Source organism: Mesoplodon bidens (genome assembly GCF_964165515.1).
Source record: "Mesoplodon bidens genome assembly, chromosome: 7".
Lineage (NCBI taxonomy): Eukaryota > Metazoa > Chordata > Mammalia > Artiodactyla > Ziphiidae > Mesoplodon > Mesoplodon bidens.
Genome location: NC_138164.1, coordinates 102883534 through 102910140, shown reverse-complemented (window position 1 = coordinate 102910140; position 26607 = coordinate 102883534). Strand labels below are relative to the sequence as shown.

General features: G+C 40.8%; 1 protein-coding gene across 3 annotated transcripts in view; it reads left to right on the top strand.

Moving 5' to 3' along the window:
* The window catches only part of CKAP5 (cytoskeleton associated protein 5), a 108467-nt gene that overhangs the window by 18124 nt on the left and 63736 nt on the right, over positions 1-26607 (top strand). Inside the window, exons 1-5 of one of the 3 annotated variants that reach the window (XM_081241140.1) lie at positions 661-679; positions 18556-18649; positions 19133-19326; positions 21684-21890; positions 25558-25729. In XM_081241140.1, coding sequence (XP_081097266.1) covers positions 18593-18649; positions 19133-19326; positions 21684-21890; positions 25558-25729 — 630 coding nt within the window. In that variant the 5' untranslated portion in view covers positions 661-679; positions 18556-18592. Of the gene's footprint in view, positions 1-660; positions 680-18555; positions 18650-19132; positions 19327-21683; positions 21891-25557; positions 25730-26607 lie in introns of those variants that run through there. The other 2 variants (XM_081241141.1, XM_081241139.1) reach the window with 2 other exon arrangements.

The following is a 26607-nucleotide window of genomic DNA, read 5'->3' as shown; positions in this document are numbered from 1 at the left end:
TTTACTCACAAGAAGGAGAATGTTACTTTTCTGTTTTGCCCCTATTTCCGTCTTCTATTGTTGTCTAGGATTCCTCATGTTGTACAGAAGAGAAAGAAGTCACTGAGAGGGTGAGGTGAAGCAGTGCAGGCTGTCAGAATTCTTTTCTGTGCCTTTGAGTTGCCATTTGAAAAACACTAACCGCTCAAGTTAATGGAAGAAGCCACTTACATAATGGGGGCTATATGTTTACCCTGATGCTTTGACTGTTTCCTGCAGCAACTTTTTTCGCCCCTGGAGGAGGAATTAGGATTGTGATAGTAAGAACAGGTCACCTCCTTTGTTTCTGTAACATTATCTGTGTTGCCACAAAAAAAGAGGTCCCCACCCAGCTGCGGTGGAGTTTTCCTAGCTGGGCCTTCATTCACCTCTTGCCTTGGAAGCCCTCTGGGCTGAAAGGAGCACCCTGGGTCCTGCAGACCTCTGAGCAAAGGCACGCTGCGGCCCCTTTAAGCCGTCAGTGTGTGCCGGGCGGGGGCGAGGTGGGGCGGGCACTCTGACAGTGAGCTCTGGGCCCCGCCCCCGAGGAGGCGTTTCTCAGCGGCCTCGGCACCAATGCCACCACCGCCCCCGCCCGCCCGGTATTCCTGCAGATTCTGCCTCGGACCGTAGGGCCCCGACCTCTCCCTGCCTGGGGAGCGTAAGTGTCAAACTGCGGGCGAGGGTCAAGCGTCCCGTGCCCATGCCGGAAGTCCTGGTGGACTGTACAGGGGACTTTGCTGGCCTCTCAGATGCTAAGGCGGCGAAAGAGCGTAAACAATGCCGGCTGCAGTGAGCTAAAGCCTGGGGCATCTGCTCTACTTCTGGGTGGTGACAGCGGCCCTAGGGTGCTGGTCTGGATATGCAGTGGTTGAGCGGTGCCCAGAACCTAGTTTTGCCCCAGCCTGGTTCCTACTTGGAGTGAGGAGAGGATTGCTTTTACCCTGTATAATCCCACTAAGCTAGATGGGTGGAGCTGGATCTAGTGCCCTGGGCCTTGGGTCCTTAGCCTGGGATTTGGAGACCTGGGTAGCTTTGGGATGAGTAAGCATTAGATTTTCAGCTACCTTGGTACAATTGAGCAGTAACTCTCAAAGTTGACCTAATTCACAGCCGGGTTTAGCTCTGTGTCTCCCCAGAGGCCTGTGTTGCTATAGAGTCCCCCTTTTGAAGACACTGATGGTGATCATCTATTAGGGAGAGTCTAGTTAACCCTCTTTCCCACTGATACGAATAGCACGGTGTGAAAGAGTCAGCTCTTTACCCCTCTCTGAAGGAACTGGTGGGAGGCCACCATCCCAGGACTACTACAGCAAGCCCACCCAAGTTTGCTGAGATAACCTACTAGAGGAGCAGTTCACATTTCTGGCCCCCTGATAATGCAGAATACTACAAGAGGATAACACTTGTCCTTGTTAATGAGAATTACCTGGAGGTAGTGAGATTTTTTTAAATTAGAGGGAAAGGCTTGTCATTTTTGTTACTGGCTACTTAAGTTATAAGATTTTGTCTGGCTTAGCCAAGTAATAAAATTTAAAGTTTTCTGTGACAGTTACATAATTGCCATGCTTCTTTAATCCAGTTGGCCTTCTTAGACATAGCTTGAGTAAAGATTTCTGGGCATGTATGTGTATTTTGTCTTATCCTTGTTTTATAATCATTTCCTTTTTTGAGCAAATTTACAACATTCTTTATTGGTCGTTCAAAGGGTTTGCTTTTTTTTTTTTTTTTTTTTTTTTTTTTTTTGCGGTACGCGGGCCTCTCACTGCTGTGGCCCCTCCCGGTGCGGAGCACAGGCTCCGGACGCGCAGGCTCAGCGGCCATGGCTCACGGGCCCAGCCGCTCCGTGGCATGTGGGATCTTCCCGGACCGGGGCACGAACCCACGTCCCCTGCATCGGCAGGCGGACTCTCACCCACTGCGCCACCAGGGAAGCCCAGGGTTTGCTTTTTTTTTTTTTTTTTGCGGTACGCGGGCCTCTCACTGCTGTGGCCTCTCCCGTTGCAGAGCACAGGCTCCGGAGGCACAGGCTCAGCGGCCATGGCTCACGGGCCCAGCCGCTCCGCGGCATGTGGGATCCTCCCGGACCGGGGCACGAACCCGCGTCCCCTGCATCGGCAGGCGGACTCTCAACCACTGCGCCACCAGGGAAGCCCCTTAACACCCTTCTAATATCCCCAAACACCCCAGTCATAGGCAACCTCTCATCTACTTTCTGTCTCTATAGATTTGCCTATTCTGGACATTTTATATAAATGGAATTATATAATATGTGGTCCTTTGCAACTGACTTCTTTCACTTAATATAATGTTTTCAAGGCTCATCCATGTTGCAGCACGTATCAGTACTTCACTTCTTTTGTGTGTGTACACATAACGTAAAATTCACCATCTTAAGCATTTTTAAATATACAACTCAGTGGCATTAAATGCATTTGTAATGTTGTGCAGCTACCACCATCCATCTCCATAATTCTTTTCATCTTGTAGAACTGAAATTTTATACCCATTAAACAGTAACCCGTCATTACCCTTCTCCATCCATCTGCTGGCAACAATCATTCTACCTTTTATCTCTATGATTTTGACTACTCTAAGTACTTGATATAAGTGGAATCATACACTATTTGTCTCTTTGTGTCTGGCTTAATTTCACTTAACATAACGTCTTCAAGGTTCACTCAGGTTATAGCATGTGTCCGAATTTCTGTCCTTTTTAAGCTGAATGATATTCTTTTGTATGTGTATACCACATTTTGCTTATCCATTCATCCATCAGTGGTCACTTGGGTTGCTTCCATATTTTAGCTGTTGTGAGTAATGCTGCTATGAACATGGGTGTACAGATATCTCTTCGAGATCCTGCTTTCGATTATTTTGGGCATATACCCAGAAGTGGAATTGCTGGATCATATTGTCATTCTGTTTTTAATTTTTTGAGGAATGGCCATACTGTTTTCCACAGTAGCTGTACCATTTTACATTGTCACCAACAGTGTAGAAGGGTTCCAATTTCTCCATATCCTTGCCAACATTTGTTGTTTCCTGGGTTTTTGATAGTAGCCATCCTAATAGGTGTGAGGTAATACTTGTAGTTTTGATTTGCATTTCCCTAATGTTTGATCTTGAGCATCTTTTCATGTGCTTATTGGCCATTTGTCTGTCTTCTTTGGATAAATGTCTAATCAGGTTCTTTGCCCATTTTTTAATCAAGTTGTTTGCTTTTTTTGTTGTTGAGTTTTAGGAATTCTTTTTTTTTTTTTTTTTTTGCGGTACGCGGGCCTCTCACTGTCATGGCCTCTCCCGTTGCGGAGCACAGGCTCCGGACGCGCAGGCTCAGCGGCCATGGCTCACGGGCCCAGCCACTCCGCGGCATGTGGGATCTTCCCGGACCGGTGCACGAACCCGCGTCCCCTGCATCGGCAGGTGGACTCTCAACCACTGCGCCACCAGGGAAGCCCTTTAGGAATTCTTTATAGTGCTTAATTTTTATTACTGAATCATATTCCATTGTGTGGATTTACCACGTTTTATCTATTTATCAGTGGATAGACATTTGGGTTGTTTCCACTCTGGCTATTATGAATGTTAGTTTGGTTTTAATTTGCTGTGTATATTGAAAACAGCACTACATTTCCCTAAAGAGATCATTCAGGCCTTTAACTTGTGTGACTTTTTATGAAATTGTTGGTTTATTCTACGTGTATTCCGTTTTATGAACTCTGAGGGTCTTCCTCATTACTTCCTGAATATGTTCTGAATGTTCCTAAGGCCTTTACTTTCCTTTGTGATAATGGCTAGTTAAAATTTGCAGATAGAGGCAAAGTTTAACTTAAAAACAGGTAGCCACTTTAATGACTTTCCCCTACCGTCCCCCCTGCAAATATTCTAGAATTATAGTTATAAATTTAAAACTAGTATGAGCTATAGAAATTATAGTCTACCACCCTTTTGTTTTTTTATTAATCTCAATGAAAGATTTTCCTTTTCAACTGGTAGAGTCAATATTCAATGGGATAAGGGTTGTGAGGGAGAAGGTTTGGACTACATGGATAACCCCAAATTATAATTAAAACTGTAGTCATTTCTTTCTTATGCAAAGACAGGTTAACAGTGTTGTGAGGTCCAACTGGGTAGTTAGGCTTGATTATTCGGCAGCTGCTGATTAGGGATGATTCCCCCTTACCAACTAACTGTATTTTTAATTTCCCTAAATTACCTAAATCCTTTGGAGGCAAATAAATTTGTCTTTCACATATACTCTCATTTGCTCTTTATATTTTTATTGAGTTAAGTAATCACCAAAATAATTCTTAATATTTATACTGTAGAGTGTGAATAGATTTCACTATAGATAATGTAGAAACCATATGTAGGTAAGTTGTAGGAATTTCACCAAACTAGGTATCAAGAAATCTCTTTTAGGGATTTCCCTGGTGGCACAGTGGTTAAGAATCCGTCTGCCAATTCAGGGGCCACGGGTTCGATCCCTGGTCTGGGAAGATCCCACATGCTGCGGAGCAACTAAGCCTGTGCTCCACAACTACTGAGCCTGTGCTTTAGAGCCCACGAGCCACAACTACTGAGCCTGTGTGCCACAACTACTGAAGCCCCCGTGCCTAGAGCCTGTGCTCTGCAACAAGAGAAGCCACCGCAATGAGAAGCCTGTGCACCGCAACGTAGAGTAGCCCCCGCTCACCGCAACTAGAGAAAACCTGTGTGCAGCAACAAAGACCCAACGCAGCCAAAAATAAATTTAAAAAAAGAAATCTCTTTTAGACCATTCTCCCCTACTTAAGTGACATTGGGCAGGACGCTGAACCTCTTTTTCCCCATATGTAAAAAGGGGATAATGATACTTTATTTATTTATTTGACCCTTTTGAGGATAGAGATTAATAAGACAAAAAGCTTTTGCTCAAGAGAATCTTTTTTTTTTTTTTTTGCGGTACGCGGGCCTCACTGTTGTGGCCTCTCCCGCTGCAGAGCACAGGCTCCGGACGCACAGGCTCAGCGGCCATGGCTCACGGGCCCGGCCGCTCCACGGCATGTGGGATCTTCCCGGACCGGGGCACGAACCCGTATCCCCTGCATCGGCAGGCGGACTCTCAACCAGTGCGCCACCAGGGAAGCCCTCAAGAGAATCTTATAGTTTAGTAAGAGTCACATAACTAAGAATAATATGAAAAAGAAAGATACTAAACCTGAATGAGATAATATAACAGTGTGCTTGCATTTACATTATGAAATACATAGAAAATGAATGATTGTAAAAATACATGTAAAATATAAAGTGCTACTGAAATACAGGATGGGTGTTAACCGTTATTTTAACTAGGGACTTTGAGATGATTGTAAGCAGTGCCCTAAAGTCTTTTTTTTTTTTTTACAATTCTACATTCACATTTATTTATCTAATACAATGGAAATACAAAGGAGAAAATAAAGTCTCAATAAGTAAAGGACAGAGCTAGCTTTTTTCAACTTTTTAAACCTTTCATATTTTACTCTTAAAATGTTGTCCAACAACATTTATATATCACAGTGTTTCCACATCAAAACTGATGGCAAAGTTACATGTCCTCAGGGAATGCCCTAAAGTTTTTGATCATAGAGTTTGAAAGGTTGTAAATCAAGAGATTTTAAGCTGGGTTAGAATTCAGGGACTCTGTAAATTTGTATGGAAAAATAATTACATCTTTATTTGCACTAACCTTTTAACTGAAATTTCTTTTTCTTTTTTTTGGGTCTGCGTTGGGTCTTCGTTGCTGTGTGTGGGCTTTCTCTCTAGTTGCAGAGAGCGGGGGCTACTCTTCATTGTGGAGTGCAGGCTTCTCATTGCAGTGGCTTGCTTGTTGTGGAGCCTGGGCTCTAGGTGTGTGAGCTTCAGTAGTCATGGCACCTGGGCTCAGTAATTGTGGCGCACGGGCTTATTTGCTCCGCGGCATGTGGGATCTTCCCGGACCAGGGATCAAACCCCATGTCCCCTGCATTGGCAGATGGATTCTTAACCACTGGACCACCAGGGAAGTCCTGAGGCTTTTGATTTTAATGAAGTCCAGCTTATCAGTAATTTCTTCCAGTGATCATGCTTTTGGTGTTATATCTAAAAAGTCATCACCATAGCCAAGGTCACCTAGGTTTTCTTCTAGGTTACCTTCTAGGAGTTTTATAGTTTTGTGTTTTACATTTAGGTCTGTGATCCATTTTGAGTTAGTTTTTGTGAAGGATGTAAGTCTGTGTCTAGATTCATTATTTTGCATGTGGATGTGCAGTTGTTCTAGCACCATTCATTGAAGAGAGTATCTTTTTTTCCCATTGTATTGCCTTTGCTCCTTTGTCAAAGATCATTTGATTGTATTCATGTCAGTTGATTTCTGTGCTCTCTATTCCATTCCATTGACCTATTTGTCTATTCTTTTTCCAATACCATACCATCTTGATTACTTCGGCTTTATTCGTAAACCTTGAAGCTGGGCAGTGTTAGTCCTCTGACACTGTTCTTCTCCTTCAGTATTGTGTTGACTGTTCTGGGTCTTTCCCCTCTTTATGTAAATTTTAGAATCAGTTTGTTAATATCCACAAATAACTTTCTGGAATCAAGTTGGAAAGAGCTAACATCTTGATAATATTAAATCTTCCTATCCACAAAAAAGGAATATCTCTCCATTTATTTAGTTCTTTTCAATGTTTTCCACCTGCTGGATCTATCCATTTCTGATAGAGGGGTGTTGAAGTCTCCAACTATAATAGTGGATTCATCTACTTTTCCTTGCAGTTCTGTAGGTTTTTGCCTCGTGTATTTTGGCATTCCATTGTTAGGCATATACACATTAAGAATTGTTATGTTTTCTTGGAGTATTAACACCTTTATCATTACATAAATGCCCTTGATAACTCCCCTTGCTCTGAAGTCTGCTCTGTCTGAAATTAATATACCTACCCCTGCTTTATTTTTATTAATGTTAGCATGCTGTGTCTCTCCATCCCTTTACTTTTTTTTTCTGCTTTATAACAAATTTAATCAGTTACACATATACATACGTTCCCATATCCCCTCCCTTTTGCATCTCCCTCCCACCCTCCCTATCCCACCCCTCCAGGCGGTCACAAAGCACCGAGCTGATCTCCCTGTGCTATGCGGCTGCTTCCCACTAGCTATCTACCTTACGTTTGGTAGTGTATTGTCCATGCCGCACTTTTGCTTTGTCACAGCTTACTCTTCCCCCTCCCCATATCCTCAAGTCCATTCTCTAGTAGGTCTGTGTCTTTATTCCTGTCTTACCCCTATGTTCTTCATGGCATTTTTTTTTCTTAGATTCCATATATATGTGTTAACATACAGTATTTGTCTTTCTCTTTCTGACTTACTTCACTCTGTATGACAGACTCTAGCTCCATCCACCTCATTACAAATACCTCAATTTTGTTTCTTTTTATCGCTGAGTAATATTCCATTGTATATATGTGCCACATCTTCTTTATCCATTCATCCGATGATGGACACTTAGGTTGTTTCCATCTCCTGGCTATTGTAAATAGGGCTGCTGTGAACATTTTGGTACATGACTCTTTTTTTTTTTTTTTTTTCCCAGTACGCGGGCCTCTCACTGTTGTGGCCTCTCCCGTTGCGGAGCACAGGCTCCGGACGCTCAGGCTCAGCGGCCACGGCTCACGGGCCCAGCCGCTCCACGGCATGTGGGACCCTCCCGGACCGGGGCACGAACCCGCGTCCCCTGCATCGGCAGGCGGACTCTCAACCACTGCGCCACCAGGGAAGCCCCATGACTCTTTTTGAATTAAGGTTTTCTCAGGGTATATGCCCAGCAGTGGGATTGCTGGATCATATGGTAGTTCTATTTGTAGTTTTATAAGGAACCTCCATACCGTTCTCCATAGTGGCTGTACCAATTCACATTCCCACCAGCAGTGCAAGAGTGTTCCCTTTCCACACCCTCTCCAGCATTTATTGTTTCTAGATTTTTTGATGATGGCCATTCTGACTGGTGTGAGATGTTATCTCATTGTAGTTTTGATTTGCATTTCTCTAACGAGTAAAGATGTTGAGCATCCTTTCATGTGTTTGTTGGTAGTCTGTGTATCTTCTGTGGAGGAATGTCTATTTAGGTCTTCTGCCCATTTTTGGATTGGGTTGTTTGTTTTTTTGTTATTGAGCTGCATGAGCTGCTTATAAATTTTGGAGATTAATCCTTTGTCAGTTGCTTCATTTGCAAATATTTTCTCCCATTCTGAGGGTTGTCTTTTGGTCTTGTTTATGGTTTCCTTTGCTGTGCAAAAGCTTTTAAGTTTCATTAGGTCCCATGTGTTTATTTTTGTCTTTATTTCCATTTCTCTAGGAGGTGGGTCAAAAAGGATCTTGCTGTGATTTATGTCATAGAGTGTTCTGCCTATGTTTTCCTCTAAGAGTTTGATAGTGTCTGGCCTTACATTTAGGTCTTTAATCCATTTTCAGCTTATTTTTGTGTATGGTGTTAGGGAATGATCTAATCTCATACTTTTACATGTCCCTGTCCAGTTTTCCCAGCACCACTTATTGAAGAGACTGTCCTTTCTCCACTGTACATTCCTGCCTCCTTTATCAAAGATAAGGTTACCATATGTGCGTGGGTTTATCTCTAGGCTTTCTATCCTGTTCCATTGATCTATCTTTCTGTTTTTGCGCCAGTACCATACTGTCTTGATTACTGTAGCTTTGTAGTATAGTCTGAAGTCAGGGAGCCTGATTCCTCCAGCTCCATTTTTCGTTCTCAAGATTGCTTTGGCTATTCGGGGTCTTTTGTGTTTCCATACAAATTGTGAAATTTTTGGTTCTAGTTCTGTGAAAAATGCCAGTGGTAGTTTGATAGGGATTGCATTGAATCTGTAGATTGCTTTGGGTAGTAGAGTCATTTTCACAATGTTGATTCTTCCAATCCAAGAACATGGTACATCTCTCTGTCTATTTGTATCATCTTTAATTTCTTTCATCAGTGTCTTATAATTTTCTGCATACAGGTCTTTTGTGTCCTTAGGTAGGTTTATTCCTAGATATTTTATTCTTTTTGTTGCAGTGGTAAATGGGAGTGTTTCCTTGATTTCACTTTCAGATTTTTCATCATTAGTATATAGGAATGCCAGAGATTTCTGTGCATTAATTTTGTATCCTGCTACTTTACCAAATTCATTGATTAGCTCTAGTAGTTTTCTGGTAGCATCTTTAGGATTCTCTATGTATAGTATCATGTCATCTGCAAAGAGTGACAGCTTTACTTCTTTTTTTCCGATTTGGATTCCTTTTATTTCCTTTTCTTCTCTGATTGCTGTGGCTAAAACTTCCAAAACTCTGTTGAATAAGAGTGGTGAGAGTGGGCAACCTTGTCCTGTTCCTGATCTTAGTGGAAATGGTTTCAGTTTTTCACCATTGAGGATGATGCTGGCTGTGGGTTTGTCATATATGGCCTTTATTACATTGAGGAAAGTTCCCTCTATGCCTACTTTCTGCAGGGTTTTTATCATAAATGGGTGTTGAATTTTGTCGAAAGCTTTCTCTGCATCTATTGAGATGATCATATGGTTTTTCTCCTTCAATTTGTTAATATGGTGTATCATGTCAATTGATTTACGTATATTGAAGAATCCTTGCATTCCTGGAATAAACCCCACTTGATCATAGTGTATGATCCTTTTAATGTGCTGTTGGATTCTGTTTGCTAGTATTTTGTTGAGGATTTTTGCATCTATGTTCATCAGTGATATTGGCCTGTAGTTTTCTTTCTTTGTGACATCCTTGTCTGGTTTTGGTATCAAGGTGATGGTGGCCTCGTAGAATGAGTTTGGGAGTGTTCCTCCCTCTGCTATATTTTGGAAGAGTTTCAGAAGGATAGGTGTTAGCTCTTTTCTAAATGCTTGATAGAATTCGCCTGTGAAGCCATCTGGTCCTGGGCTTTTGTTTGTTGGAAGATTTTTTATCACAGTTTCAATTTCAGTGCTTGTGATTGGTCTGTTCATATTTTCTATTTCTTCCTGATTCAGTCTTGGCAGGTTGTGCATTTCTAAGAATTTGTCCATTTCTTCCAGGTTGTCCATTTTATTGGCATAGAGTTGCTTGTAGTAATCTCTCAAGATATTTTGTATTTCTGCTGTGTCAGTTGTTACTTCTCCTTTTTCATTTCTAATTCTATTGATTTGAGTCTTCTCCCTTTTTTTCTTGATGAGTCTGGCTAATGGTTTATCAATTTTGTTTATCTTCTCAAAGAACCAGCTTTTAGTTTTATTGATCTTTGCTATCATTTCCTTCATTTCTTTTTCATTTATTTCTGATCTGATTTTTATGATTTCTTTCCTTCTGCTAACTTGGGGATGTATTTGTTCTTCTTTCTCTAATTGCTTTAGGTGCAAGGTTAGGTTGTTTATTCGAGATGTTTCCTGTTTCTTAAGGTAGGATTGTATTGCGATAAACTTCCCTCTTAGAACTGCTTTTGCTGCATCCCATAGGTTTTGGGTCATCGTGTCTCCATTGTCATTTGTTTCTAGGTATTTTTTAATTCCCTTTTTGATTTCTTCAGTGATCACTTCGTTATTAAGTAGTGTATTGTTTAGCCTCCATGTGTTTGTATTTTTTACAGCTCTTTTCCTGTAATTGATATCTAGTCTCATAGCATTGTGGTCGGAAAAGATACCTGATACAATTTCAATTTTCTTAAATTTACCAAGGCTTGATTTGTGACCCAAGATATGATCTATCCTGGAGAATGTTCCATGAGCACTTGAGAAAAATGTGTATTCTGTTGTTTTTGGATGGAATGTCCTATAAATATCAATTAAGTCCATCTTGTTTATCATTTAAAGCTTGTGTTTCCTTATTTATTTTCATTTTGGAAGATCTGTCCATTGGTGAAAGTGGGGTGTTAAAGTCCCCTACTATGATTGTGTTACTGTCGATTTCTCCTTTTATGGCTGTTAGTATTTGCCTTATGTATTGAGGTGCTCCTATGTTGGGTGCATAAATATTTGCAATTGTTATATCTTCTTGGTTTGATCCCTTGATCATTATGTAGTGTCCTTCTTTGTCTCTTCTAGTAGTCTTTATTTTAAAGTCTATTTTGTCTGATATGAGAATTGCTACTCCAGCTTTCTTTTGGTTTCCATTTGCATGGAATATCTTTTTCCATCCCCTTACTTTCAGTCTGTATGTGTCTCTAGGTCTGAAGTGGGTCTCTTGTAGACAGCATATATATGGATCTTGTTTTTGTATCCATTCAGCCAATCTGTGTCTTTTGGTGGGATCATTTAGTCCATTTACATTTAAGGTAATTATTGATATGTATGTTCCTATTCCCATTTTCTTAATTGTTTTGGGTTTGTTATTGTAGGTCTTTTCCTTCTGTTGTGTTTCTTGCCTAGAGAAGTTCCTTTAGCATTTGTTGTAAAGCTGGTTTGGTGGTGCTGAACTCTCTCAGCTTTTGCTTGTCTGTAAAGGTTTTAATTTCTCCATCAAATCTGAATGAGATCCTTGCTGGGTAGAGTAATCTTGGTTGCAGGTTCCTCTCCTTCATCACTTTAATTATGTCCTGCCACTCCCTTCTGGCTTGTAGAGTTTCTGCTGAGAGATCAGCTGTTATCCTGATGGGGATTCCCTTGTGTGTTATTTGTTGTTTTTCCCTTGCTGCTTTTAATATGATTTCTTTGTGTTTAATTTTTGACAGTTTGATTAATATGTGTCTTGGCGTATTTCTCCTTGGATTTATCCTGTATGGGACTCTCTGTGCCTCCTGGATCTGACTGAGTATTTCCTTTCCCATATTAGGGAAGTTTTCAACTATAATCTCTTCAAATATTTTCTCAGTCCCTTTCTTTTTCTCTTCTTCTTCTGGAACCCCTATAATTCTAATGTTGGTGTGTTTAATGTTGTCCCAGAGGTCTCTGAGACTGTCCTCTGTTCTTTTCATTCTTTTTTCTTTATTTTGCTCTGCAGCAGTTATTTCCACTATTTTATCTTCCACCTCACTTATCTGTTTTCTGCCTCAGTTATTCCGCTATTGATTCCATCTAGAGTATTTTTCATTTCATTTATTGTGTTTTTAATCGATGCTTGATTCATCTTTAGTTCTTCTAGGTCCTTGTTAACTGTTTCTTGCATTTTGTCTATTCTATTTCCAAGATTTTGGATCTTGGAAATAGAATCTTGGATCATCTTTACTATCATTATTCTGAATTCTTTTTCAGATAGACTGCCTATTACCTCTTCATTTGTTAGGTCTGGTGGGTTTTTATCTTGCTCCTTCTCCTGCTGTGTGTTTTTCTGTCTTCTCATTTTGCTTATGTTACTGTGTTTGGGGTCTCCTTTTTGCAGGCTGCAGGTTCGTAGTTCCCGTTGTTTTTGGTGTCTGTCCCCAGTGGCTAAGGTTGGTTTAGTGGGTTGTGTAGGCTTCCTGGTGGAGGGGACTAGTGCCTGTGTTCTGGTGGATGAGGCTGGATCTTGTCTTTCTGGTGGGCAGGTCCACGTCTGGTGGTGTGTTTTGGGGTGTCTGCGGACTTTTTATGATTTTAGGCAGCCTCTCTGCTAATGGGTGGTGTTGTGTTCCTGTCTTGCTAGTTGTTTGGCGTAGGGTGTCCAGCACTGTAGCTTGCTGGTCGTTGAGTGAAGCTGGGTGTTGGTGTTGAGATGGAGATCTCTGGAAGATTTTCGCCGTTTGATATTATGTGGAGCTGGGAGGTCTCTGTGCACCAGTGTCCTGAAGTTGGCTCTCCCACCTCAGAGGCACAGCACTGACTCCTGGCTCGTCAATTTGGGATGATTTGTTGTCTATTCATGTATTCCACAGATGCAGGGTACATCAAGTTGATTGTGGAGCTTTAATCCGCTGCTTCTGAGGCTGTTGGGAGAGATTTCCCTTTCTCTTCTTTGTTCTCACAGCTCCCGGGTCTCAGCTTTGGATTTGGCCCCGCCTCTGTGTGTAGGTCGCCGGAGGGCGTCTGTTCTTCGCTCAGACAGGACAGGGTTAAAGGAGCAGCTGCTTCGGGGACTCTGGCTCACTCAGGCCAGGGGGGGAGGGAGGGGCACGGAGTGCGGGGCGAGCCTGCAGCGGCAGAGGCCGGCGTGACGTTGCACCAGCCCGAGGCACGCCGTGCGTTCTCCCAGGGAAGCCGTCTCTGGGTCCCGGGACCCCGGCGGTGACGGGCTGCACAGGCTCCCGGAAGTGCGGTGTGGACAGTGACCTGCGCTCGCACACAGGCCTCTTGGCGGCCGCAGCAGCAGCCCCAGCGTCCCACGCCCGTCTCTGGGCTCCGCGCTTTCAGCCGCAGCTCACGCCCGTCTGTGGAGCTCCTTTAAGCAGCGCTCTAAATCCCCTCTCCTCGCGCACCAGGAAACCAAGAGGGAAGAAAAAGTCTCTTGCCTCTTCGGCAGCTCCAGAGTTTTCCCGGACTCCCTCCCGGCTAGCTGTGGCGCATTAGCCCCCTTCAGGCTGAGTTCTCGCCACCAGCCCCAGTCCTCTCCCTGCGCTCTGACCGAAGCCCGAGCCTCAGCTTCCAGCGCCGCCAGCCCCGGCAGGCGAGCAGACAAGCCTCTCGGGCTGGTGAGTGCTGGTCGGCACCGATCCTCTGTGCGGGAATCTCTCCGCTTTGCCCTACCCAGGTACGTGGGGAGTTTCTTGCCTTTTGGGAGGTCTGAGGTCTTCTGCCAGCGTTCAGTAGGTGTTCTGTAGGAGTTGTTCCACGTGTGGCTGTATTTCTGGTGTATCTGTGGGGAGGAAGGTGATCTCCGAGTCTTAGTCTTCCGCCATCTTCCCCGGAAGTCCCCCAGCATTCTTTATTTTAAAGTCAATTTTATCTGATATGAGTATTGCTACTCCAGCTTTCTTTTGATTTCTGTTTACATGGAATATCTTTTTCCATCCCCTCACTTTCAGTCTGTTTGTGTCCCTAGGTCTGAAGTGAGTCTCTTGTAGACACCCTATATATGGGTCTTGTTTTTGTATCCATTCAGTGAGCCTGTGTCTTTTGGTTGGAGCATTTAATCCATTCACGATTAAGGTAATTATTGATATGTATGTTCCTGTTACCATTTTCTTAATTGTTATGGGTTTGGTTTTGTAGGTCCTTTTCTTCTCTTGTGTTTCCCACTTAGAGAAGTTCCTTTAGCATTTGTTGTAGAGCTGGTTTGGTGATGCTGAGTTCTCTTAGCTTTTGCTTGTCTGTAAAGCTTTTGATTTCTCCATCGAATCTGAATGAGATCCTGGCCGGCTAGAGTAATCTTGGTTGTAGGTTCTTCCCTTTCATCATTTAAAATATATCGTGCCACTCCCTTCTGGCTTATAGAGTTTCTGCTGAGAAATCAGCTGTTAACCTTATGGGAGTTCCCTTGTATATTATTTGTCATTTTTCCCTTGATGCTTTCAATAATTTTTCTTTGGCTTTAATTTTTGTCAGTTTGATTACTGTGGGTCTTGGCTTGTTTCTCCTTGGGTTTATCCTGCCTGGGACTCTCTGTGCTTCCTGGACTTGGGTGGCTATTTCCTTTCCCACTTTAGGGAAGTTTTCGACTATAATCTCTTCAAATATTTTCTCAGGTTCTTTCCCTCTCTCTTCTCCTTTTGGGACCCCTATAATGCGAATGTTGTTGCGTTTAATGTTGTCCCAGAGGTCTCTTAGTCTGTCTTCATTTCTTTTCATTCTTTTTTCTTTATTCTCTTCCATGGCAGTAAATTCCACCATTCTGTCTTCCAGGTCACTTATCCGTTCTTCTGCCTCAGTTATTCTGTTATTGATTCCTTCTAGTGTATTTTTCATTTCAGTTATTGTATTGTTCATCTCTGTTTGCTTGTTCTTTAATTCTCTTATGTCTTTGTTAAACATTTCTTGCATCTTCTCGATCTTTGCCTCCATTCTTTTTCCGAGGTTCTGGATCATCTTCACTATCATTATTCTGAATTCTTTTTCTGGAAGGTTGCTTATCTCCACTTCATTCAGTTGTTTTTCTGGGGTTTTATCTTGTTCCTTCATCTGGTACAAAGTTCTCTGTCTTTTTATTTTGTCTGTCTTTCTGTGAATGTGGTTTTCCTTCCACAGGCTGCAGAATTGTAGTTCTTCTTGCTTCTGCTGTTTGCCCTCTGGTGGATGAGGCTATCTAAGAGGCTTGTGCAAGCTTCCTGATGGGAGGGACTGGTGGTGGATTGAGCTGGGTGTGGCTCTGGTGAGCAGAGCTCAATAAAACTTTAATCCGCTTGTCTGCCGATGCATGGGGCTGGGTTCCCTCCCTGTTAGTTGTTTGGACTGAGGTGACCCAGCTCTGGAGCCTACCCAGCTCTTTGGTGGGGCTAATGGCAGACTCTGGGAGGGCTCACACCAAAGAGTACTTCCCATAACTTCTGCTGCCAGTGTCCTTGTTCTCACAGCCATTCCTGCCTCTGCAGGAGACCCTCCAACACTAGCAGGTATGTCTGGTTCAGTCTCCTATGGGGTCACTGCTCCTTCCCCTGAGTCCCGATGCACACACTACTTTGTGTGTGCCCTCCAAGAGTGGAGTCTCTGTTTCCCCCAGTCCTGTTGAAGTCCTGCAATCAAATCCCACTAGCCTTCAAATTCTGATTCTCTAGGAATTCCTCCTTCCATTGCCGGACCCCCAGGTTGGGAAGCCTGACGTGGGGCTCAGAACCTTCACTCCAGTGGGTGGACTTCTGTGGTATAAGTGTTCTGCAGTTTGTGAGTCACCCACCCAGCAGTTGTGGGATTTGATTTTATTGTGATTGCGCCCCTAGTACTGTCTCATTGCGGCATCTCCTTTGTCTTTGGATGTCGGTTATCTTTTTTGGTGAGTTCCAGTGTCTTCGTGTTGATGATTGTTCAGCAGTTAGTTGTGATTCCGGTGCTCTCACAAGAGGGAGTGAGAGCACGTCCTTCTACTCCGCCATCTTGAACCAATCTCTCACTTTGCTGTATACCTGGTTTCAGGACTTAATGAAGCTCAGGTTCTTGATGTCCCATCACAGAAAGAATTCAGTGAGAGACAAAGTGATAGGTAAGACGTGGATTTATTTAGAGAGAAACACATTCTACAGACAGAGTGTGGGCCATCTCAGAAGGCGAGAGTGGCCTTGGGAGAAACACATGCCACAGACAGGGTGTAGGCCACCTCAGAAGTTGAGAAAGGCTGATATCAATATTTTATATGAGGCAGTTAGGTTAGATAACCTTTTTCTTCATGCTTTTCTTTGAAAAGCAACGAACAAGAAAAAAAGAAAGTATTGCAGAGAATTCACAGAATACCAACAATCGAATATTGTTGTTCACATTCTCTTGGCTGGAAAATGTTTTAAAAACTTTCATTGACTGTTTCTCTTTGAAAATCAGATAGGAAAGATTGCTTTTGCAGCTCAAACTTGTGCCAAGAAAGTAACATTAGAGGTTTTTAACCCGGGTTGCATATTACAGTCACCTAGGAACTTAAAAAAATACATATTTTTATTGAGGTGAAATTCATATAACATAAAATTAACCATTTTAAAGTGAACAATTCAATGGCATTTTGTACATTCACAATGTTGTGCAACCACCATCTTTGTCTAGTTCCAAAACAGTAACATTTCCATCACATCACAGTAAGACTCCTTACCCATTAAGCAGTTTCTCCCCACGCTCACTCTCTCCCCCTCTCTCCGCAACCCCTGGCAACCATCAGTCTCCATCTGTCTCTATGGATTTATCTATTCTGCGTATTTCCTATGAATGGAATCATATAATATAGAACCTTTTGTGTTTGGCTTCCTTCACTTAGCATCGTGTTTGTGAAGTTCATCCATGTTGTAGCATGTATCAGTAAGTACTTCATTCCCATTTATAGCTGAGTAATAGTCCACTGTATGTATGTTTCACAGTTTGTTTATTCATCCATGGATAGACATGTGGGCTGATTTTTGGCCGTTGTGAATAGTGCTGCTATCAATATGCATGTACATGTGCTTGTTGGAGTACTTGCTTTCAATGCTTTCAGTTCTTTTAGTGGCTGTATAATATTACACTCAGTGAATACACCACTATTTATTCATTCTCTTTTTGATGAACTTGTAAAAAGTGTTTCCGACTTTTGACTTTTCTATGAACAACATTGCTATGAATACTCTCATACAGGTCTTCTGGGGCAGTTGGCATCAATTTCTAGGGTATGTACCTAGGAATGGAGTTGCTGGGTAGTAGAGTATGTGCATTTTCAATTTAAATAATGCCATACTTTCCAAACTGTTGTACTATTTTCTCTCTCACTATTGCTGTATTAGAGTTCCGGTAGATTTGCTTTTAAGGTTTGACTCCTGCTCTAAAACACACTGCTGTTGTTTCACAGAGGCTTGGGGATTTTGAAGAGAAGTCTTAATGAAAGTTCCATTTACTCTAATAAACTTTTACAATTCAGTCTCTAGTAACTTTCCCTGGGATATTTCCTACATTTTAATGGGAGGCAACAAGTTGTAAAGAAGAGGCATAGACTTGGAATCTTAGTGTGATCTCACAGCCTGTTAGCTTTGTTGTTTTTGGCAAGTTACTAAATCTTTGTGAGCCTAGTGTGGAAAGTGGGGAGAATGTCTTTCTTTCGTGTAGTTGTTGTTAGTATAATGAATCAACATGTTTAAAAAGTAGTTTGCACAGTGCCTGACTCATAGCAGATACTAGCAAGGCATATATTCATTAGACAAATATTTATTGAAGACATATTTTATGTCACACCAGGACTGGGGATGGAAAGATTAAGCAAGATCCCTTTTATGTTATTTATAATATTGAAAAACTTGAAACAATTTAAATGTCCAGTGTTAGGCTTGGTAATTATGGTACATTCATAAAATGGAGTGTAGTGCAGCCTTTAAATATCATGTTCTCAAATATGAGGAAATGTTTGTGACGATGTAAGAAAAAAATTACAAGAGGATTAGCCCTTTTTCATATAATTTATATACTGCATGTGCATTGAAAAAAATCTGGAAGAGTTCAAGTGGATACACTTCAGTGTTCATTGTGGTTACTAATTGATAGTGAAATTGTATTTTAATGCTTTCCTTCCTTACATATTTTCTATACTTTCCAGATTTTCTACAGCTAACATAGATTACATTTTTTAAAAAACTAAGTTTATTTATTTTTGGCTACGTTGGGTCCTCGTTGCTGTGCGCGGGCTTTCTCTAGTTGCAGCGGACGGGCTACTCTTCTTTGCGGTGTGTGGGCTTCTCATTGCGGTGGCTTCTCTTGTTGCGGAGCACAGGCTCTAGGCACACGGGCTTCAGTAGGTGTGGCTGTGTCCCCTGCATTGGCAGGTGGATTCTTAACCACTGTGCCACCAGGGAATCCCTCATTTAGAATTTTTATTAACTTTTTTCGTTTACTTTTTAAATGTTCTATTAATGGAATTAAATGGGCATTTGACCAAAGAATGAGATTTTTTACTTTCGTTGGTTTACACATGCTAAAATAATAGTCTCAGAAAAACCTTTTTGTCTTAAGAGACAGCTTGGTTGCTAGAGTTAATAGATACCGATTTTTGTCTGACCAGGAATTACTCTTAATTCTAAGGAGAAACTGGAAGCACAATGGGAGATGACAGTGAGTGGCTGAAACTGCCGGTTGATCAGAAATGTGAACACAAGGTAAGACTTTTCTGGAACTCAAATTTCAGTGTCATTGGCTTGTTTTGTCAGCAGTTATACTGTATAGTGTAGTATAAAGCTGCCTGATGATTACACAATACTGGAGAAACAGCCTACTTTGGAGATAGGGCAGTTTCAGCAGGAAAATTTCTCATGTTTGAATTGTTACATCTTTAATGTCATATTACAAAGAAGTAATGACTAATACTTGGATACAAAGTGGGGTACATTTATAGTGGCCTGTTTATGAATTCTAGAAGGCCTTGACAGAATATCATAAATATTGAACACGTATAAGAAAAAGTTTATTAGCTAATCTTTAAAAAAAAAAGCTATCTGGATTTCTTAAACTCCGTTTTTGTTTCTAGTCTGGGGTCCTTTGTTCAAATTACCTGGTATAAGGTACTCATTCCACCCCCCAACCCCAATGGTAGATGATAATGTCATTAAATTTCATTTTGTTTCAAAATACTTTTCTTTTAGCTGTGGAAAGCAAGGTTAAGTGGGTATGAAGAGGCCCTGAAGATCTTCCAGAAAATAAAGGATGAAAAGAGCCCAGAATGGTCCAAATTTTTAGGATTGATCAAAAAATTTGTGACTGATTCCAATGCAGTGGTTCAATTGAAAGGATTAGAAGCTGCACTTGTTTATGTTGAAAATGCCCATGTAGCAGGAAAGTAAGTAGTTTCTTTCCAACTGTTCTGGTAAAAACCCCTGTCTCGTGCTACATGGATTAATTTATGTATATTTATGGATCACTGTGCTTAGTTATTAGCACTTTTAGAGGATATTCATTTCTTAACTTTCATAGCTTCTTGACACTTGTTTTTCATTTCAGTCTTTATCTGCTCTCAGAAGTCTAAATGGTACAAGAGATCTTTAGAGAGGAGCAAATGAGAAATCAGATCTTGAGTTTTTACCTTAAGGTTTGATGAGCAAGTGCTTTTCCTTTTGAGACTTTTGTATGAGAATTACTCCAAGAGGGAAAATCTTTTGTAAGTTTTAGAAGAAACTGAGGTGGTTAGCAAAGACGTCAAATTTTCACTGAAAACATTTGGGCATTACTTAAATCTTTTTCTACAGTGGTTCCAGGCTAGATGATCTTAGAATCACATCTTTCTCCCTATGGCCATTAGGCACTTTTATCTCTTAGGAGAGGTAATGCGAACTAAATAATCTCTGTAACTCCCAGCTTATTGGATGATAGAGGTTTCCAGTCACCCCAGTCTCCCATACCTGATAAGCCTCACTTTTCTAATACTAGTCTTTATGTCATTGAAAGGAGCCCTCCATACAAAAAACAAAAAAACATTGGGGACCCTTGACCTAATTGCACAAGAAATATATACACACATCCCTAGGTATCTGCATGGGAATTGGTTCCAGGACAAAAGTCCCCACCCCTACGCCCTAGGATAGCAAAATCTACAGATGCTCAAGTCCCTCACGTAAAATGGCCTAGTATTTGCATATAACCTACGTACACTCTACTGTATACTGTAACTCATTTCCAGGTTACTCTCAATACCTAACACAATGTAAATGCTGTGTAAATAATTGTAACTACAATATAAATAATGTGTAAATAGTTGGCTGCATGGCAAATTCAAGTTTTGCTTTTTGGAACTTTCTGGAATTTTTTTCCCAAATATTTTTGATACAAGTTTGGTTGAATCTGCAGACAAGGAACCTGTGGATAAGGAACCCACCAATATGGAGGGCCTACTGTACTTGACTCACCTCAAAAATTATACCAAGAAAGACAGTTATTAATTTGACAGTTTTGTTAACCAGCATCAGTGAGTTCCCCTTGCCATCAGTGATACCATTGCTTTTTTAATTTTATTTTTCTTCTGATACTAGAAACTTTTTTGACAAATGCTGCATGTAATTCCAACCCACTCAGTTTCTCTCATTTCCAGTAGTACAGGTTTTATTTAATTTAGAAGAAACTCAAAGCAATAAAGCTACTGTAAAGTCTTGCCAAGGAGTCAGGAACAGCCTTTTGTTATTAAAGGTACATATCCATTCACTCTGTGAAGAAATTCTCTTGTCCTAAAAAGTGGTTTAAATGACTTTCAAAAATTTTCCAAAAAAGTAAGAACTCTAATCTTATTTTTATAAAATGTATCTGTATCTGTCTATCTATCTCTGCATATAGAAAAGTCTAGAAGGATGGATACCATAAAGTTGAAAGTAGTTTTCTCTGGGTAGTGAGATTTCAAGGGTTTTTTTTTTTTTTTTTTTTTTTTTTTTTGGTGGTGTGCGGGCCTCTCACTGTTGTGGCCTCTCCCATTACGGAGCACAGGCTCCGGATGCGCAGGCCATGGCTCACGGGCCCAGCCGCTCCGCGGCATGTGGGATCTTCCTGGACCGGGGCACGAACCTGTGTCCCCTGCATCGGCAGGCGGACTCTCAACCACTGCGCCACCAGGGAAGCCCCTTTCAAGGGATTTTTGCTTTCTTGTTTAAATTTCCTATATGTGTAAATAGAAACTATGGTTCTATGTCATTGTCTGTTATGACATGTCTTAACCTCTTATGGTTTGCATAAGGTTTTTTTTTAATGTTCTTGAACATAATTTTTTTAAACTTTTTATTTTATATTGGAGTGTAGCCAATTAACAATGTTGTGGTAGTTTCAGGTGCACAGCAGAGGGACTCAGCCATTGATATACATATATCCATTCTCCCCCAAACTCACCTCCCATCCAGGCTGCCATATAACATTGAGCAGAGTTCCCTGTGCTATACAGTAGGTCCTTGTTGGTTATTTAAATACAGCAGTGTGTACATGTCAACCCCAACCTCCCTGGCTATCCCTTCCCCGCAGTAACCCTAAGTTCGTTCTCTAAGTCTGTGAGTTTGTTTCTGTTTTACTTGAACATAAAGTTTTTAGAGTCTCATTTACTTTATTTCTCAGCATTTTTAAAAAAGTATTTGTTTCCCCCACTTTCCATGACCTTTACCAGCTCTTTCTACTAAAGTGTGTTTTTATGTGTATGGTTGTTGTTGTTTATAATCTATATTACAGAACCACAGGGGAAGTTGTATCAGGTGTTGTGAGTAAAGTGTTCAACCAACCCAAGGCCAAAGCCAAGGAGCTAGGCATTGAGATTTGTCTAATGTACATAGAGATTGAGAAAGGAGAAGCTGTGCAAGAAGAGCTCCTGAAAGGCCTGGACAATAAGAACCCCAAGATCATAGTGGCCTGTATAGAGACACTGAGGAAAGCCTTAAGGTAAAACCTTTTCTTTTTGCTTTAGTTCTGTTAACTAGAATATCTCAATTGAGTTTGGGTTCCTGGTTTAAACAGAAATGAAAGCTGTTGGGCTTGACTTGGCAGACCATACCGACCAGAAAAGTGACCTGGAAAAGCTAAAGCCATTCCTCAAGTGTGACACTTTGTATTCAGTCATTTTAGCCTTTAAGTGTGTTGCATAGTTATTTTATCTAAATCTCTTTCTTTTTTTTCTTTTATAAATTTATTTATTTATTTACTTTTGGCTGTGTTGGATCTCTATTGCTGCGTGTGAGCTTTCTCTAGTTGCGGCGAGTGGGGGGCTACTCTTCATTGCGGTGTGTGGACTTCTCATGTCGGTGGCTTCTCTTGCTGTGGAGCACGGGCTCTATGTGCGTGGGCTTCAGTAGTTGTGGCACATGGACTCAGTAGTTGTGGCTCACGGGCTCTAGAGTGCAGGCTCGGTAGTTGTGGTGCACGGGCTTAGTTGCTCCGCAGCACGTGGGATCTTCCCGGACCAGGGATCAAACCCATGTCCCCTACACTGGCAGGTGGATTCTTAACCACTGCGCCACCAGGGAAGTCCCTAAATCTCTTTCTAATGAAGATGAGTGGGGGATATTTCTGACCTTTTCTCAGATTATGAATTAACTTTTTCATGGGAAAGCACTCCTCAGGGTAAGGAGCTCTGTTTCTCTTGTTATCCTCAGGCATAAATTTATGTAGTTTGAAACATTGGCTGAAGTAAACCTTTGTTTAGGTGCTTTTTAAAATAAAATAGAAGCAAATGCTATATGCCTTTAAACAGAAGCATAGCAACAGAAATAGAAAATAACTTTTACTCTTATGTAATAAGTTATTTTCAACCCTAGAATTAAGTGTTGTTTGGCAGTGAAGTTTTTCATGAATGGGATCTCTTTCAGGAACAAGTGGCTGTAATTTTCTATGGAAATCTGAATTAGACAAAACACTGGTTTGTTCTGATTTGGCAGTCCTTCTAATCTGATATCCTGTCCCCAATACTTCCACATGAGATACTTTAGAAAGCAGCTCTAGTGAAATCCTGAATGTGTGACCTGTGGGTGTGAAGATCATCCCAACTCACCTCTGGTGATTTTGTATATGACCTACTTCTTGGAGAATATGCTTCCTTTGGTGTTTATCTTACATGAAAGTATCAAAATTCTTAAATTTTGTTAAACTGTCTTCAATTTATATCAGTAAACTTTGTCTTTCGCTTGGTTCATAATGTTCTTTTATAAAATTTGACTTTCACTTAGATTCTTTTGTGATAAAATTTTCCTCATCCCTAGCCTATTCTAGTATAGTAGGCATGTATTTTTATGAGTAGTAAATAGTGTGTTCATTCTGTCATCTTAGAAATTTAGTGAATTGACTGCATTGTCAAGACGGTGCTTGTCTTAATAGATTTGTTCTGTCCTTAGTAATGGGTTTCTTAATAAAAATATATATTATACTGTATTCTACCTTAAAATTAGAAGTTTCTAATCTGGAGTTCTGTAAACTCTGGCTATTCCATTTTTAAGCTGACTGGGAGAATAAGGGTAGAAAAAGGACAAGTTAGGTATATTGTCTTTTATGTCTTCCTTATAGATGTTGTTGTTTAGTCCCATTCCTGTATGGTTCTTTATTTGTCCTAAGGCATCTCAGAATCTGTAGTAGAACTACTAGATAGCTCTCTGGGACCTTCAGGAACTGTTCAGTCCTTGGTTCCAGAGCTTCCTCAAGCTATCTATGTTAGTGGTAGCTTCAGGAGACCAAAAATGTTCTGTGGCCCCTAAAACAAGCTTTTAGAACTTTTCCCCCCTATAGTAATATGTGTAGTATCAAGATTAGGTTTTGTATTGTTAAGGTAACTATTTTCCATTTGGACCTGCTCCATCTGTTTTTTTTTTTTTAATATCTTTCAGAACTAGGCCAGGATAGTGAAACAAATAAACAAAAATCAGATGAAACAGTAGTAACGTAAAGGAAGATTAAGAGATCCCAAATGTTAGGTTCTTCAGACACTGTGATGAGTATTCCTAAACAGAATGGTTTATCATTGCTATAAGTTCTTATTTTTCCTTTAGTCTTAAAGGTCTGCTGAACCAAGTTAGAATGTTTTTTTTCTATTAAAATAAAAGAGATTTTAAAGGAAATATTGAAGATCATCTGGTTTATTTTCATGCTATGATGGCTATATTTGAACTATTTACATAAACTGGTGTCTTGTTAAATATCACTTTCTAGGGAAAGTATTTTCAGTCTTCTTCTTTAACCTGTTAGAGTGTGTCAGTAGCTATTACTGAGACATTTTGTTGCATTTGTGTACATTAGATAATAGATAAATAGTATATATGGATCCTACTACAGAATGTCAGTCTTCTTTCATAACTGAATCTCTCTTGCTCCAGAATTTGTTATTCAGAAATGTTAGCAGTGAATCAGAAAGCTATATTTTTAAGTTGGGAACTTAAAAATATGATATGTGACAGATATATAATGTTAAATATACTGCCTTTTGATTTTAGTTTTTTATAAATGTATTTATTTTTATTTTATTTTTGGCTGCGTTGGGTCTTTGTTGCTGCGCACGGGCTTTATCTAGTTGCAGCGAACAGGGGCTACTCTTCGTTGGTGCGAGGGCTTCTCATTGCGGTGGCTTCTCTTGTTGCGGAGCACGGGCTCTAGGCGCGCGGGCTTCAGTAGTTGTGGCATGCAGGCTCAGTAGTTGTGGTGCACGGGCTTAGTTGCTCTGCGGCATGTGGGATCTTCCCGGACCAGGGCTCAGACCTGCGTCCCCTGCACTGGCAGGCAGATTCTTAACCATTGTGCCACCAGGGAAGTCCCTATACTGCCTTTTTAAAAGAAGTCAGAATGCAACTGTTTTCCACATGGAAAACTGAAGCAAAGAGAGATTTAAGTTGCCTGAAGTTATAGTGTGATAGCTTCGAGTCAGGAATGAAAGACACACTGCCAGGATTGGTGATCTACCAAGTGGAGTGAATCCCTGTAATTAAATAGAAGAGCTAATAAAAGCTTATTAAGGGACTTCCCTGGTGATCCAATGGGTAATACTTCGTGCTTCCAATGCAGGGAGCCTAGGTTTGAACTCTGGTTGGGGAGCTAGATCCCGCATGCATGCCACAACTGAGTCCGCATATCGCAACTACGAAGTCCACATGCTGCAACTAAAGATCCTGCATGCGGCACCAAAGATCCCGCGTGCTGCAACTAAGACCTGGCGCAGGCCAAATAAATAAATAAATAAATAAGCAAGCTTATTAAAAGTAGATTTCACTCATCTAAATATTTATAAATTGATTTGTTTCTATTTTAAACTTTTTAATGTACATACATATATATTTAAGATGTTACACAAGTGTTGATCCATCTTAGATTTGAGTAATTCCTAGACTGGTTACCTAGAAAGTTTTTAAATGGTAATATTATTTTGGGCTCTGGACATTAAATAATATTCTTAGAAGAATGGCATCTAAATACAGATGTTGTTATAAGTTTCTTTTTTCTTCTTCCCTAAAAAAACTCAACCTATATGTCTCTATTATATATAGATATAGAACTATGTTTGAGTGAATTCAGACTAACACTTTACCAAAGCATATTGCATGGTGACAGTTTTTTTTCCAATTTTTACTTCTAGTGAATTTGGTTCCAAAATCATCTTACTGAAGCCAATTATCAAAGTGTTGCCAAAACTCTTTGAGTCTCGAGAGAAGGCTGTTCGAGATGAAGCCAAACTAATTGCTGTGGAGATTTATAGATGGATTCGAGATGCTCTGAGACCCCCATTACAAAGTATAAACTCTGTCCAGGTGAGGCACAAAGTTTTTTGGTTGTCTTTGTATAAGGTTAATATGAAGATATTTCCTTCCTGTCATTGTTGTTGATATTCTGTCCTTACAAATAATTATTTTTCATTCTTAATTTTGAAATCAGTTTTTTCTGAGCATACCTGTTTCTACTGTTACTGTGTCCTCTCAAGTTAAATACTATGCATTCACCTATGCCAATAGGTTAGTGTTGAATCTATGGCAGTTTATAAGATCCTTTTTTTTAAATTAATTACTTTATTTATTTATCTTTGGCTGTGTTGGGTCTTTGTTGCAGTGCACAGGCTTCTTATTGCGGTGGCTTCTCTTATTGCAGAGCACGGGCTCTAGGCACGCGGGCTTCAATAGTTGTGGCACGCAGGCTCAGTAGTTGTGGCTCACGGGCTCTAGAGTGCAGGCTCGGTAGTTGTGGTCACGGGCTCTAGAGTGCAGGCTCAGTAGTTGTGGCTCTGCGGTGTGTGGGATCTTCCCGGACCAGGGCTGGAACCTGTGTCACCTGCATTGGCAGGTGGATTCTTAACCACTGTGCCACCAGGGAAGTCCTATAAGATCCTTTTATAATACTTTTGGGTGGCAGGACTTAATATCTGTTTAGACAAAGTGCATTCTATTTTTTATATTTCAGTTGGTTTTGGAGGCATTATTTGTTGCAAATATATGTGAATTCATGAAATAATGAGAGTGTCTTAAAAAGTGGATTTTATCCTTCTAAGTGCTTAGTCATACATCTTCAGTATAGCAGATATACATCAATTTGACTCATACTACAAAATGTGCACAATTTATCTTTTCTTGTTTGCCTTATTAGAGCCACATAAATAAGAAATTGGGTTCTGATCTATTGGTAAATATAAATATAT